Source organism: Quercus suber, unplaced genomic scaffold, assembly GCF_002906115.3.
Source record: "Quercus suber isolate HL8 unplaced genomic scaffold, Cork oak 2.0 scaffold_316, whole genome shotgun sequence".
NCBI classification, from domain to species: Eukaryota; Viridiplantae; Streptophyta; class Magnoliopsida; order Fagales; family Fagaceae; genus Quercus; species Quercus suber.
Genome location: NW_027069771.1, coordinates 808,054 through 824,522, shown reverse-complemented (window position 1 = coordinate 824,522; position 16,469 = coordinate 808,054). Strand labels below are relative to the sequence as shown.

The window sequence follows — 16,469 nt, the reverse complement described above, 5'->3', positions numbered from 1 at the left end:
AGCTTCCAAGCCCATGGCATTAGCATATACTTCTTTAGTTTGTAGAAGTTTTGTCTTTTTTGGTGTCAAAGGTGGATCAATTTGTTGGCTTTTGGAATGATTCGACCAATGGCTCCTATTAATTTTCAGTTTTTACCTTGTTAATGTATTAGTCCACTTGTGTCTGTAAACTTGGAGCTCTGGCTTTAAGTTTTATCACCTTAGTCTTTAAGTTTCCTCTCAACTATTCTTCGATCTTGTTTGAATATAGAGTTGCCAATCAGCTTTAGCGTAAGTGGCACTTCCTCTTTCCACATTAATGGAATGGAGGGTGAGAAATAAAGTTTGAATCTGGAGTTATCTATCAGATGAAATGACTTAATTAGAGAGGATACTATAACACTCAAGACCAGCTGATGTTATGTGCACTAGTGCAGTTAGCTAGAAGTTTCATATGGAATTAGAAACTTTTGTTTTTTTGTGTTAGGCTAAGGCTACAGAATCTTCATGATAGATTATTTCAACGAGCTAATGCACTTCAATCCCACTCTTTTTATTTCTTTGGACCATGAACATTTTCTTCGAAAACATTAATTGATGTCACAAACGTTTTCTTCAACCCTAGCAAGAGAACCTATCATGAGGAGATGATACGGAAGGATTTCTACAATTGATGTCATGAATTACATTCCTGGGTTTACGACTGGTTATTGACTGAAAACAGTACATAAGGGTTCTCTCTCATTTATTTTGATCTGAAATGATTCTCCACTTTTCTCTTATCTATATCAGTTTATTTCCAGTAGTGGAAGAATCTAGCATTCCCGTTTGGTTTGTGCCTATATCAGTTGTAAAGTCCATTCAGTTGCAAATATGTGAGTGCTAACCCTTTGGGTGTATGTATGTACATTCAAAATCTTTCATCTTAGGTTGAAGGCTAAGCTTGGGATTTTTGAGAAATGGTCATTTCCATGGTTTGAGTTCTGCACTGCCACCTCATTTTGTGTGGCACATTGTCAGGACATATTTAAGCAAAACTTTTAGGATATGGATTAATTTATGCTGCCACTACTCTTTTTACTCGAACATAAAAAAACAGATCGTCTTCTTTATTAGTAAGTTTCACACACTCCTAATGGGTCTTGAACCACTCCCTCACCATCCACATTACTATTACAAGGTAAGGAGATGGCATTGAGACAGACCTTATTGGCCAAACTGATAAGAAGATATGCTACTCATGATCTTACACTTTATTCACATTTTTTAAGCCTCCAACTGATATGGATGCATTCTGCAGGTAAGTCTGGCTTTACCTAATGAAGATGAACTTATTGCCTTGGAATTGCTTTGTCCTGTGCAAATGATTGAGAGGGAAAATAAAAATTGACAATCATTATTACAAAAACTAAAACCAGCAACTGCTTTTGCTAGAAAAGGTATCGGTGCAGTTGTTTTGACCTTGGTTCAGCTTCAGATGGAGTGTTCTTATGCACTAAAGGGGATCCAGCTTTGTGAGATTTGGATTGGAGAGAATCAAACCATGTGGCCCTTGTGGGAGATTTATAAGATTGTGACATCAAGCTCTCATCCACATTGGTTTGGTACTACAGATTAGAAAGAGATTCTCATTTTTGTTGTGCATTTCCCCAGCATCAGTTGTGACCGTGAGCTCACAGGGCAAGTGATTGTAGATATGCTTGTTACTTATATATATATATATATATATATATATCTTGCATAAGCTTAGTGGGAACAACCCTAGTCAAAACTCACTAATCCCCATGTGAAAATTAGGAATCCCAAAATATCATTAATAATAACCTTAAACAGTGTTTGCTAACACAACATGATAATAATAGTGTATCATTCCACCAATACAAACAATATTGCATTATGCAACAACATTTCATCAAGGCAAATATGTACTAACTCCTGCAAAAGGATTCTACAATAACATTTCACTATTAGTAAATTTAGAAGATCAAAGGCACTTCTAGCAATATAAATACCACTGTAGTTGACAACGTTATATATACGTAAGGGAAAATACTAATGCACATAAGTTGTTGCATATATATATATATATACACACACATTAGCCTTATCACACAAGCCTTGCATGTGAGATGTGACTTTTTTTTTTAAAATTTTTTATCTAGTGTCATTTTTTTTTAATTAAATTTTTTGGATAAGTTTTTTTTGAAAACATAGATTAGTAGGAAAATGTGCTATTTTGTAGGCATTTTAAGTGGAGTTGGAAATATATTTTTATTGAGTTGTCCTTAAGTTTTTTCCCAACCTAAGGTTTATGGTTATTTTTGAATCACATAAAAGTCTAATCCAAAAAGGGGAATCCTCTTATGAATAGTAAAGATATTAAAGCAGGACAAGGATGCTCATGGTTTGAGGGAGTTGAATATTGCAGTTGTATCGACTGATAAATATCCCATGGATCGCGGACTAGAAATCTTGGATGCCCTGTTGCTGTAAGTTTCTACCTCTCTTCAAAATTCTAAGAGGCTACATCTTATCAAAGAGTTAACCCATGGCCTTCTAAATGTAACACTTGCAGGGATGCTAGATTTTATACATCAAAGTAGAAGAAACCAAACTTTGATTGATGGGACCTTCCTACAGAGGTACATTTTCTGTTTCATCTTGTTAGGCATAAATTTTATTGATGATATTGTCAAATATTCTCGGTCTCAAGGTGCTTGTATTGGGCTTGACTGGGTGTGCTCCCTAGTTCAAGTCTTGCTACTTGCACTTTGAAAAGAATTTCTTGGGCCAGTGCTTTACTCCTTCGTGGGCTTACCCGGCATGAACAGTGATTAGTCTTTGGTTGAAAACTTTGAGGAAACACTGTGGGAAACCAAAAAAAAAATATATATAGACACACACATATAGGCTGTTACTAGTAGTAGTTTTTTGTGTGTTTTATGTGAATTAAATGGTTGTGAGATGGTAATTTGGCTAATTATTGTGTAAAAATTTTTGATGGTTTGTTAACTGTAACAATACTGAGGTAGGGAACCTTTGGGATAGAGGCATAGAGCTCATTGGTGAAAGAGCTTTTTGTTCAAATTTAGTAGGAATCACCTAGACAAGAATAAACGTGGGCACACTTGGAAATCTGGATTTGATTTGGGCCAAAAGGGGAAAGGGGAGATTTGAACTAATTACCTTTAAATTCAAGGTGTTGCAATAATGTTGCTTGATAATCATAAAATAATGGGATAGCATGAATTAGAAAATGCTCTAAGAATTATAACCATATGATGTGCTCTTTCTATTTCATTTTAAGTGTTTTTATTTTGAACAAAAACAATGATATGAGCTGGGCATGTTTTGTTCACAGAATACACACCATTTGATTTGGTTTCATTTTTTTCCTTAGTTGATTTTTTTATATAGAGCACGCACATAGACAAGTTTGCATAATATGCAAATAAAGTATTATATGAAGCACATGTAAGTCAAATGGATACAAAATGCTCAAGACACAATAATAAACAAAATATAATATAGGCAAATAAAAGACTAATCTTATAATTGCTAATGGACCCAAGAAAATGGACAATGGATTAATAGGCATTGTTTACCTTTGGCTTAGATGCGCCCTTATCATTTTTGCACTATGTTTGATGTGGTTATTTAATTGGTATGATTAGTTGATTGATGTTGCTTTCTTATTTGAAAATTTAAATTTAGCAACATGTTTCTAGTGTAAACTATGGTAAATAGAGTACATTTATAATTTATTTCTTATTAGATTAGAACTAACCATGTAGTAGTATCAATGCAGTCAACTATTGACACCTCATACTGATTTGATTTTGAGACTCTTGTGGTAATCACAAACTTATTACCACCATTGACAAATTGAATTAAATTGGAACATTAATTTTCGATGCTATTAGTTCTTTGTTGATCATTGTATGACATGTTTGAGTTTTCCTTTTTTTTTTTTTTTTTTTTAAAGAAAAAACCATCAAACTTAACTAACCAAAAAAAAAAAAAAAAACCATCAACATTAATTAGAGTTATAAGAAAGAGCAAAAAAAGGGTAACATTTAACAAATAAAGAGAAAAAAAAACAATTTAAAAAACAAATCTAAATGGCATTAACCAATGTGGAGTTTTAAAGAACTCTTAGTTTACCTAGAATATAATAGAGAAAATAAAAATGAGACTACTACTAATTCTAGGAAACATATGTAGAGAAATAGAAATAAAGATGCTAATTAAAGAACATTGGCAATACCATCAATCCCGTTTGAAGCTTAATCATAGCTCCACTAATTTGCTGACTTTCAACTTTTGGCTAGTATATATTTAGGCATTCTCCAATGCTGTAAAATTCCTGATTGTCTGGTTTTACTTGAATTCCTGCAAACTACCCAATTAAATTAAGTGGGAAAATGAGCATAATGATTCTAGTGTAGAAAAAAAAAAATTCCCAAAAATTAGTAATTTGGCATAAATAGAAGGATGTATAAAAAATTCATTGAAAAATTGAGTGAGAAAGAGAGAGAGAACCTTTTTTTGAACTCTGACAAACTACCCGATTAAATTAAGTGAGAAATGAGCATAATGATTCTAGTGTAGAAAAACAAAGAAGAAAAAAAGAAAAAAAAGGATTCCCAAAGATTAGTAATTTGGCATAAATAGAAGAATGTATAAAAAAATCATCAAAAAATTGAGAGAGAGAGAGAGAGATCCTTTTTTGTGAGAGAAAACCATGCATAGAATGGAATAGATAGTTACCAATTTATAGTAAAAGAGTGTGAATAAGAAAAGACAAAATAAAAGAAGATGAAGAGAAATAAGAATAATAATATTTATGTAGAGAGTAGTGGGGAGATGAAAAGATGAATAATAATATTTATGTAGAGGGTAGTGAGGAGATGAAAAGGTAAGGATGAAGAAAGGTTGAAAAAAATGCAAATATTAAAATAAAATAAAAAGTAAATATTAAAAACAATTATAGGAAAATTGGAAAGAAAAAGATAATGAGGTGGATGCTGATGTGGCTCAACTGGAGCGTAGCAACAATAAATGCTACGCTTCAGTTTTTAGTAATATATAGATTAGATTAGAACTAACCATGTAGTAGTTTTAATGCAGTCAACTATTGACACCTTATAGTGATTTGATTTTGAGACTCTTGTGGTAATCACAAACTTATTACCACCATTGACAAATTGAATTAAATTGGAACATTAATTTTTGATGCTATTAGTTCTTTGTTGATCATTGTATGATATGTTTGAGTTTTCCTTCTTTTTTTCTTTTTTTCCTTGCATTAGATTTTGCAGTACCTTTTTTTAATAATGTTTTTTGTCAACAGGAAATAGACTAGAGTTCTTGCTTATGCAAGGGTTGCTATTTTCAGAATGGCTATTATATGCATGTGAGACAAAGGCTAAGGTTCTCTGATCGGTATTGTGTAATTATATAGATCTAGGATAATTTTGTGACCCTTTTAGAGTAATATTTTAGGGACTTGAGGACTTGGAAAGAAAAGGAAAGGGCAACCCTTCCTTTGGTAATTTTTTTATATTCTTGTTCCTTGAACTATTGAAGTTTACTCAACAAAAAAAGAAAAGAAAAGAAAAGAAGAAAATGACTTGAACTTTCTGGTTTATATAGAATCATTTTTTATATTAATATCCAAGATGAAGCGTAAAATTGGGATTATGTTGAGTTGTCTATTTGTTTTTTATTTTTTCATGAGAACAGGTTTATAAACCATTAGGTGATACGAGCCTTCATTGAAATGAACTGGATATATACTCTCTTTATATTGACGTTTGTTAATATTTTTGCATGGTTTGAGCACTATGTATTGCATGTCAAGGCACTAGTACATACATTTCTGAGTCCAAAATTTGTCTGTACTTCTGTCTACATCCACTGTTTTATGGTGAGATGTATCACAATTGAATGTATGAACTCTATTTCCCTCTGCAGCATAGACAGTGGCAAACTGGACATACTAGGCCCCATCATCTCCTACACTTCTTATTAGTTTCTCTTCCATCTCTCATACGTACAGATCAACCATACATGCATAGTGGTCTATTTCATGAAACACATTAAACTCTTCTCTCATGGAATGGAAAATTCTCTTGCCCTGCTTTTACTAATTCAGAGTGACAACATGCTGGTTTGGTACTCATTCAGTACTTTTTAATTTTGTATTATTGACCCTTAAGGTTTAAGAATTGTTCAAGTTGACCATTATGCCAAAATTCCATTAATCTTTGAATTGAAAATCAAGTATTAAACTCTTCTCTCATGGAATGGAAAATTCTCTTGCCCTGCTTTTACTAATTCAGAGTGACAACATGCTGGTTTGGTACTCATTCAGTACTTTTTAATTTTGTATTATTGACCCTTAAGGTTTAAGAATTGTTCAAGTTGACCATTATGCCAAAATTCCATTAATCTTTGAATTGAAAATCAAGTATTGAAGATCTTGACCTTGCCAATGAGCTGAGGGACAGATCTTGACCGTGCTGCTGCTACCATGTATGGTGTGTCCAACACCAAATGACATCTACGTCGATTTGCCGGCCTCCTTTATGCTCCCCATTCAGCTCTCCAAACTTTAATTTACCAGGAAGTTTTGTTTATGGTGGTTTGTTATAGGGAAAAAGGGAAAAATATCCCATGGGGTTTAGGTCAGCTGCAAATTGACATATATGGTATAATTTTGCGTTTATTGACTTCTAAAGTTTAAAATTTTTCCAAATGGACCTATTCATCTCAATTTCGTTAACTATAATTTACAAAAAATTGTCATGTGTCGTGCACGTATTATTTTTTAAATACATCTTTTTTCAAAAAAAAAAAAAAAAAGTAAAATGGTCATGGCCTGGAATATCACGTGACAAATTTTGTTAGTTAAAGTTAATAAAATTTAAGACATAGGGGTCAATTTGAACAATTCTTAAAGCTCAAGGGTTAATAATACAAAATTGATAGTATACTGACCCAAACCCCATGCGGTCTTTTTGCATTTTGGCATTAATTTTATATATATTTTCTATTAACGTCCCAAAGCACTCTAACCTCCATCCATTCCTTTTTCTTTATATTTATCCCAAGAATGTCAAAGCCATCTCATTAAGGATGATGTGTCTTTACCTCACTCCACCACTTGTCTTGCTTCCATCCCACAGATTTTTCTAACTTGAAAATGGAACATGACAAGAATGAGATACAAGCTATTCTAGGACCACAATTTTTACTACACCATCTTTCACAATATTTTCACATGGCAAATTATAATTAGTTACTTGTTATTTTCACATGCATCTACCACTATTTCTCTATTAATAATAGTATGCTACTTCAAAATTGTGGCACAAAAAGTTATGGTCTTAAATTTTCTCACCGAATACCAATGATATCCCACCATGTCCCATCCATTGCCATCACTACTTGCTTGTTTCATTTGTATTTGTTTTCCCTTCTTGGTCAAACGTTATCTTATTCTTCGCCACACGAGTCACGGCAGAAGATTTCAAACAATCCAAAAGGCTCTTAGATCCAAAAGGTTCCTTCACAATGCATCCAAAATCCTTTCATTCATCACAATGCCAATTCCAATCCTGCCCCACTCTTTATGAAAAAAAAAAGTGCCTAAAGTATCATGGAAGTAGATGAAGATATCGTGATTGTGGGTGCTGGAATTGCTGGTCTCACAACATCCTTAGGACTTCACAAGTACCTAATCTTCTCTCTCTCTCTCTCTCTCTCTCTCTCTCTCTCTCTCATTTTGTGTGTTTGTAATGCATGTGTCTTTGCAGTTTGGACTTTGCACTATTAACATGATCATAGAAATGATGGAAATGTTTTGAAGGTTGGGAATCCGAAGCCTAGTATTGGAATCCTCAGATGAGTTGAGGACTGCAGGGTATGCCTTGACACTATGGACCAATGCATGGAAGGCCTTAGATGCTGTTGGCATTGGCGATTCCCTCCGTCTTCAACATGATCTCCTTGATGGGTAACTACAAATCATTCTCTCTACGTCATAGTAGTTGAAAAGTGGCTCCTGTAAACAGTGGCGGCTCTAGAAATTTTGTTTAGGGGGGTCATTAAGAAATTTAAATTAATAAAAATAGAAATTGAATATATTAAGTTATAGACCAAAAAAAAAAATTTTGAATTTTCACAATTTCATTCTACAAGTTTTCAAATTTTGAATTGTTACACGATAGTTCATTATGAGTATTTATTGCCAATATGTGCAGCTATGGCCATTTTATTTTGTTAAGTTTGTCTAAATTTTTATTTTTATCCAGTTAATATTATATATTTGTCATTGTTTTTATAAAAATATTTAAATTAAATGACTAAACTCAACTCATTGGCTCTACATTAATTATTGATGCACACAATCACACTAATTTATATATAAAATAATTCACTACGTGTTTACTTAACCAATCAAATACTTGAATAATCATTAACTTTGCAATTTTTTTTCTTGAATTTTTCTAACTTTATGACAAAAAGTTATTATAACATGATAACTATACACACTTATGTAACAAATCATCTCTATTTTCTAATTATCAAATTATATAAAGTTATATTATATTTATATTTTACACACAAACATCCATGTACATGTCATTATTCACACAAATGACATTATATATATATAAAAAAAAAAAGTAATACACAAAATCAATATTAGACGCACTTATACACACATAATAAAAAATTTATAATAAAGAATGACACTTACAATTCACAAAAATTTACTCTTATTTTAGAGTTAGAAATAATTATAATAAGGGTGCATAAGATTTAAGTCAGGGTGTGCAAAAATATTTTTAAAAAAAAATTTATGTATTAAACTAACAAAAAAATATATTATATATATATACCTGTAAATATTTAATTATGCTAGTATATAGCCAGCCAATATATGTTCTATCCTGTTCAAGGACATATAAAAGAGCTTTTAACTTTAAAAGCTAGAAGCTCTTTCATTTGACCCAAACAAAAAAATTGTTTGTTAACCAGTTAAAAAACCTTTACAATTCACCATATTTTTATTTGAGGGATACAATTTACCATTAATGCTTTATAAATCTAAAATTTTAAAGCACGTAGTTTGCCAAACACTCAAAAAACATTAAAGAACTTTTTAGTTATGAGAGCTATACTATTACAATTTCACACAATTGAATTGATGTGTCACAAATTACAACACATTCATTGTCAAATTGGTTTGTAAATGTGGTAGTAGTTATATCATTTTTCAATGAAATAATTTTATGTGTTTTTTGTGACATCAATTATATTTGTTCACCTTAATTTGTAAGCAATTTGATCAATGAATTACATAATTATATTTGATTTTATTTGACAAAATAACACATTTTATGCTGCATTGCAACACATGGCTAAATTCTAGCTTTGGCACTATGTAGGTGGGGATTGAATCAATGTAGTGAATTTCATACCATATTAGCAACCCCCTAAATCAAAAAAGAATTTTTTTGAGCTGATTCGGTCTGTTTTGGCCATTTTGGCCGGTAAACATCTGGTTCAATTTCACCTCAAAATATTTCTATATAAACAAAAAATTTGACAACATTTTTCATACTAGTTGAGTGGACAAACTTTTACTGGTTCTCATCTAGACACACAATTGACATCACTTTTTTACTTATTAGCAACAATTTCCCTCATTAACAATTATCAAATTATTTGTTAGATTTATTTATTTATTTTTTTGTCTCTAATCTTTCACTTTTCACCTTATCTTCATCTTCTCTTCTGGGACCGTTGCTGCTACTTGTTCTTTTCTTTTGTCATTTTATTTCTTTCTTCGTTTTGTCCGTTCCAGCTTTCTAACTTCCAACGAGTGTCATTTCAAACTACGTTTTGCTTCTTTTTGTTTTATCATTTTTTGTGTACATAAGATAAGTATCAAATGAGTAGGACACTACTACTTACTAGGTGTTAGTGCTTCTGTACAATTTCTCTGTTTTATTTACCTCTTCCTCACTTGGTGTTAAGAATTGACATGTATAATCTTAATTCTTAAAAGGTTGGCTTGGTGGTTCCTAAGCCTTTTTGATATTCATGAGATCTTGAGTTTGAAATCTCTTGCTAACACCTTGAGGCCACTCCTAATGGATTCTTTCCTGTAATAATTTGGTATGTGTGGGATGGGGAGATTGTACATACCCAAGAGAATTGTTAGATACTCGAAGAGGTCTAAATACCATTGATTATTCAAAAAATAAAAATAAAAATAAAAATAAAAAACAAAAAAAGTATTGAAGTGTATAATATTTAGTTCTACATGTGTTTTTTGAAAAACTCCATGGATACTTTTTTTTTTGAAGGACTTCCATGTATAATTTTTATTAATTGGATCAATATATACATTTGGTTAAATTGATTGGTAAGGTGTGAACATATAATTAGGCAAGAATATTGGGATGTGGATGTGGGTATTGCTTTACATTTTTTTTTTAAAACTCTTAATAATTTATATTATAGACTTCTAATTAAATGCAAATGCTCATGAATATATATATATATATATAGTGATAATCTCAAAATAAAACCAGTATTAATTGGTACCAATATATTTCATACTCCGGACCAAATCAAGTCTTAAGCACGGTATTGACTCCCTTGAATCAAACTCCTAGTAATTGTGAGCAATATTATTTAGCTATTAAAAATGCACAACTTCGAAAAACAGAGAAATATTTTGACATTTGATTTTATTTTATTAACAATTTGTTAATTCAATGATAATTCTAACTGCAGGGATTTGACTGTAGGAATGTGTCTACCTCTACTCTTTCGGGACTTGAAACTTCAAACACATCATTTAAGGTCAAAGGAAATAAGTAAGTTAGATCACCAATAATAGTAATAGTTTCTCCATAATTTATTTGTGTCTGTCATTTCTCATATTCCTACGCACAATATATATATTATTTACTGCTCAAACCAACATCATATAAGCATTAATCGGGTGCTAAAAAAAAACCTCATTTAACACCTTCAAAAAGTCACTTTATTTATTTTAGCATACTATTTTACAATTCACCCTACATATCTCTCTTCTTTTTTCTTTTTTAAAATTTTTTTAAAATTTTTAATTTTTAAATTCAACCAATTACAATAATATAAATTAGCCAAGAGAGAGAAGAGAGAAATGATTAAAAAATAAGAGAGAAATTATTTTTGAAAAGTAGCACTTGCAAAATTTTTGTACATAGCACAAAAAATGCAATCCTCTTTTTGGTCTTTGGGGTGCTAAAATAGCATTTTTGGTGATTTAGCACACCCAATGTGAATGCTACATCTTTTCTTGTATCCATCTTTTGCAACTTGCAAAACCAAGAAGTTCCTAACTTGTTAAAAAGTATTGCGCAACTTTGTTCTTCTTGTTAGATCACAAGCCCAATGGGCCCTAAGCCCATTATACTTACATGAAGCATGTAATTATTCAATATTGTGGGACCATGATAAATGTGTACACCTTCTTTTCATATAACAGTGTGTCACTAATTAGAGTCATGCTGAGAGCAAGGGAGAACACATTTAGTGTGCACCTAGAGCATTGAGTAATTACACACTTATACACCACTCATTATATGTATATGTATATTTAAAAACAATCACTTGTATAGCTTTACACGCAATTTGATAAATAGAGAATTCATTCTCAATTTAAACATGGTAACTTCTCGTGTCTTAAGTACAATGGGCTTAAGATCCATTGGGTTTGTCTTTTAACACTTCATAGAGGCCAAAATGGCCCATTACCATTAATTTTGGAAAAATTTGGCCCAAAAACACTGTTTCGGAAATAATTAGGGAAGTACCATCTTTTTAAGTACTCGAGTTTGGTAAACTCGAGTACTATGTTTTTTGACTTCCACCGTGGCACGCTGACATGGCCGCTGAGTCAGAAATTTCAAACAGTACTCGAGCTTCCTGAGCTCGAGTACTGTTCAATGAGGTACCCGAGTTTAGTGAACTCGGGTATTGATCTGTATGGGCTCCAATTGCGATTTAAAAAATTCAAAACAGTACTCGAGCATGGGAAGCTCGAGTACCATTTAAAAACTCCTAGGACAAAAAAACTTTTCTGGCATTAAACATAATTGGAACAAATTGGGATTTAAAAAATTCAAAACAGTACTCGAGCTTGGGAAGCTCGAGTACTGTTTAAAAACTCCTTCAACCAAAGAACTTTTCTAGCATTAAACATAATTGGCACCAATTGTGATTTAAAAAATTCAAAACAGTACTCGAGCTTTGGAAGCTCGAGTACCGTTTAAAAACTCCTTCGGCCAAAAAACTTTTCTGGCAAATATAATCAGGCAGATTGGTACTCGAGTTTCTGAAACTCGGGTACCAATCTGCCTTAACAACTCAGGTGCCCAGCTGGCTTGAAAATTTTCCTGGGCAAAAAAAACCTGAGCCATAAAATTACCCGTGTGCCAATTTCTGAATAATGCACAAGATCTCACATTTGCTTGAAACAGAATGCATACGACAAAACATGTCACATAGGAACTCTCTTTTTTGCTCAAGCATAGGAAACTCCATGTAATTCCTTATTTAAATACTTCAAAGACCCTTTTTTTACAATTTCCACAGTTGCAAAAAATACATTACATTGCATTTTATATTGTGTTTATGTACAAGACGCACATGGCACATACACATGAGAAATATTAAGAGGAAGACTCAGGGCCCCAAAAAAAAGACCAAAAATACATTACAAGACGCACATGGCAGTCATTACCCATGCTTTCCCATGCATTTCTGAAATTGGAGACCCCCACTTTCAACATGTAATCAGCTGCTACAACCTCCAGGTCCTCTAGCTGGTATTCATCTTCAACACCATCATCCTTTGTCTCACCAGTGGTTGGATCAACCTAATAGTATTGCCAAATGCATTAGTTAATAAAACAACTATGATATGTTATAACATAAGCTGTAGACTGAAACAATTTGCATAAGGACTACGAAATGTTGAAAGTATACAGTGTTTTTGGAATGCCAGTCGACTGGAAGTATTTAGTTAATTTACTTACACAGGCCTTTCGCATGTAATAAAGTAGAAGGGCAGAGTTATATTTGTACTTTTTGCTTGAAGGAAATTCAAATTTCCGGAACACACAATTAGCGAAGGTGATTACTTATCAAAGGAAATCCAAGCAACTGAGGAAGTGTATAGTAACAACACTGACTGACCTTAGTTTTCATTACAGCCATTGATTTAACAAAAGATATGATCGTAGATAGAGTCATTGGTGAATAAGATTTCAATAGCCAAATCCAGCTAACTACGAAAAGGTTTTGGATTATAGTTAAGTCAATAGTCTGAGTTATTATAACTTCTATATATATAACACATATGCACATGCATTGTAGAAGTCAGCCATGAACTTATGCACATGTATTGTAGAAGTCAGTCATGAACTTCTTCATTAACTTTGTCACTCAACTTTTTGGGTTTTCTTTTCCCATGGTGTCATTATGCGTAGTTTCTTCAGGGCATAGCGGGATGGCTCAAAATGCCAAGCTTGAGGACATCACATTATAATTTAAATAGAAACCATACACAATTTCAATACTTTAAATAAATAGAAACCATACACAATTTCAATACTTTAAATATAAAGAGAAAGTAATCATCATCATAAGCATAATAATTTGAACTTTTGCACTAGTGCAATCAAAGACATTTACTAGTAACTAAAGTGTTCAATTGTGAGAGTGTAGGCAATTCCTTTGATTGGTAGCAATGTTTAAGAACAAGTTTCTGTTAGAACTTCTACGATCAGCATTAAAAAAATGGAAAAAATTTACATTTAAAAGGATGCCACGGTTCAAACTTAGCGTACCTAGTCCGCGAGACCACCACTCGTTCGTACCTCGTTCCGCTTAGGGCATGTTCTTCGATTATGCCCCTCTTGGTCACACAACCCGCATTGCACCTTCCTCCCCCCCTCCTTCCATGGTGTGGTTCTTGGCCGTCTCCCACCCTCGTCCATCTCATTCCTGATTCGTGTTGAAACAGGGCGACCTTTTTCTCGGATCAATTGAGGGTTAGGGAGGACTTTTCGAGTTTCTTCAGGATCCGGCCATGATAATCTATCTTTCAACACAGGGAAAACGGGAGCATAGCTCCGGAACAGTGCATCCACGCTATAGCATGGGTCAATATACTGCTCTGCATCATGTCGATACCTAATACAAACTGCAATGACATGTGAACATGGTATCTTGTACAGTTTCCATTTCTGACATGTGCAAGTTCTTTGCAACAGATTAACTCCATGTGTGTGATCCCCATGTCCATCAGTCCCTGGATTATGCGGTGTATCTACTTGATATGATTGTTGTTGCGCGCTCAATCTCGTCACCCTGTGATTCTCTGCCTTCGCCTTATTTCTCATGAAGATATCCGAGGCATATTTAGTCCATCTTTGACCTGATTTCAACTGCGCTACGCTCTTATTACGACGATCATCAAAGTAGGCATTTAGTTTGAACCATGTGTATTTCACCATTGCCGTAATAGGCAGGCTACGAGCACCCTTTAGAACACCATTGAAGCACTCGGACACGTTTGTAGTCATCGCCCATAACGGTAACCGTTGTCAAAACTTAGAGCCCATTTCTCTTTGGGCACCTCCTTCAGATATCGGTGCGCATCCCGGTTGACATTCTCAATTGAATCGAAAGTGGCATTGAACTTTCGCTCTTGGGTAGCAGTTGCTGCCCTCCATACTAGATTCTTTAAAGTTTCATTTTTCCATCTAGTGTTAACATTACTGCATAGATGACGAAGGCAGTAACGATGTTCTGTCATGGGAGGTCGCAGGGAGACGTCTCGATTAGTGTCTCTGAAGATTGCTTGTATCCCAGGGTGTCTGTCAGATATGACACACAGGTCTCTCCGGTCGGTAACATACGTTCGTATACAAGCCAAGAACCAACCCCAAGTCTCTGTGCTCCCGCTCTCGACAACGGCGAAGGCTAGTGGATAAATCTTATTATTAGCATCTGTCGCCATTGCAATCATCAATTTCCTTTATATTTTCCATAGAGGTGGGTTGCATCAATGCTAATCACAGGCCTACACTTCTTGAACCCAATAATACATGGACGAAACGCCCAAAATACAGACTTGAATGTACAGGTTCCCCGCTCATAATTATCGTCCAGTAGTAAGTTATATTGTGTACCCGGACTTGCATCCGTGAGTCCTGCCAAAAAACGCGGCAACTCTGCATAAGACTCCTTAAAATCTCCGTATATAGCTGCAACGGCCTTTTGTTTGGCATCCCATACCTTGTATGTGAACCATAATGATTACGTTAGAAATGAATACAAGTTAAATCATTATAGTTGAAGAAACAAGATGAATATAATATTTCTTCCTCCTTATTCCTTTTTTTCTTTTTCTTTTTCAATTTCAATTTTCATAATATAAAGTATTCATGGGTTTTGGGAAAAAAGTATGTTGGTTATACTAGACTGGTCTGCATGTCTCTACATTGTATTGAAAAAAGAATGCAAATTAAATAATACCTTGTACTGAGATACTTCGTGTTTTAAGTCTGCCAAAACAACGTGGCGTAAGTTCTTTATCTTATATGCAGGGTCTTCTCGTATATAGCGCTCAAGTACGTATGCTAGGAACACCGAATCAATCATCCGACCATCGTGAGCATTCTGAATTTTGTCGCACGTGTGGGGGCCCTTGCATTTTGCGATCTTCCAGACATTGTCTCCCTTGCAACAAGTCGCACGGACTGACCATGGACAGGAATCATCCTCACAACTCACTATAAGCCTCTCTAAGTCTGAATGCTCAGTCTTGAAGCTAAATTCTCTCGCAATGCGTACCAAGTCAACGCAAATTTTACTGCCAATTTATTGGCGAATACCATCCCTTTCAGTGGCTGCTCCCCAGGTGTCCAACTTGATACTTCCGCTTGCATAACGGTGATGGATCAAACATATTATCCCAAGTGTTTTTAGTGAACCACTCTGGTGTAGGATCAGGACCTGGGCATGTGTCTCTATTCTCTTCTACAACCACATCTTCGATATGATCAACATCCTCATGTTCACCCATGGTATCTAGGAACTCCTCGAACTCATCCCTGGTAACATCAATATGGGTTGCATCATCAGTAACTCCGTAATCATCTTCATTTTCGAATGTGCCCCTATGCAGCTCATCATGAGATAAATGCTCTCCTTCATGCACTTCATAGCGCCCTGCCTCCTCCTCAGTTGAGTTCACACCAGGAAATGTCTGCCATGGTTCATTGCCATACCTATCTCCTGTGTTGTCTGCACACCCTTGATAAGACTGTAGTGGTATTGACTCGATGTGCTCATTTGTAGTTCCATCCAAAACAGTTTGTTGTGAACCTCTCTCCGGACCTCTACTATGGTGA

The 16,469-nt window shown here is 34.0% G+C and overlaps 2 protein-coding genes and 1 long non-coding RNA gene across 4 annotated transcripts; 2 read left to right on the top strand and 1 right to left on the bottom strand.

Annotated features, from left to right (window-relative positions):
• Nucleotides 1-1,676: 1,676 nt before the first annotated feature.
• On the top strand, nt 1,677-5,504 carry LOC136071477 (uncharacterized). The gene is made up of 3 exons (XR_010632761.1): nt 1,677-2,468; nt 2,555-2,621; nt 5,333-5,504. It is a non-coding gene; the product is annotated as an uncharacterized LOC136071477 (long non-coding RNA).
• Nucleotides 5,505-7,415: 1,911 nt separating this feature from the next.
• Nucleotides 7,416-10,912, top strand: LOC112025389 (monooxygenase 2-like). Of its 2 annotated transcripts, none has more exons than XM_065782814.1 (3): nt 7,416-7,716; nt 7,853-7,999; nt 10,795-10,912. In XM_065782814.1, exons 1-3 carry the CDS (start codon nt 7,643-7,645, stop codon nt 10,895-10,897), a joined length of 324 nt encoding a protein of 107 aa, XP_065638886.1. In that variant the 5' UTR covers nt 7,416-7,642; the 3' UTR covers nt 10,898-10,912. The 2 variants fall into 2 exon arrangements, with proteins under 2 accessions (XP_065638886.1, XP_065638887.1); XM_065782815.1 differs by having other exon boundaries at nt 7,418-7,716; nt 10,809-10,912.
• A 1,918-nt stretch (nt 10,913-12,830) lies between these two features.
• Nucleotides 12,831-15,885, bottom strand: LOC136071469 (uncharacterized). The gene is made up of 3 exons (XM_065782807.1): nt 15,592-15,885; nt 13,899-15,351; nt 12,831-12,926 (listed from the first exon to the last, which is right to left on the bottom strand). The coding sequence occupies exon 2, from the start codon at nt 14,634-14,636 to the stop codon at nt 13,899-13,901; it is 738 nt and encodes a 245-aa protein (XP_065638879.1). The 5' UTR covers nt 14,637-15,351; nt 15,592-15,885; the 3' UTR covers nt 12,831-12,926.
• Between the last annotated feature and the right edge of the window lie 584 nt (nt 15,886-16,469).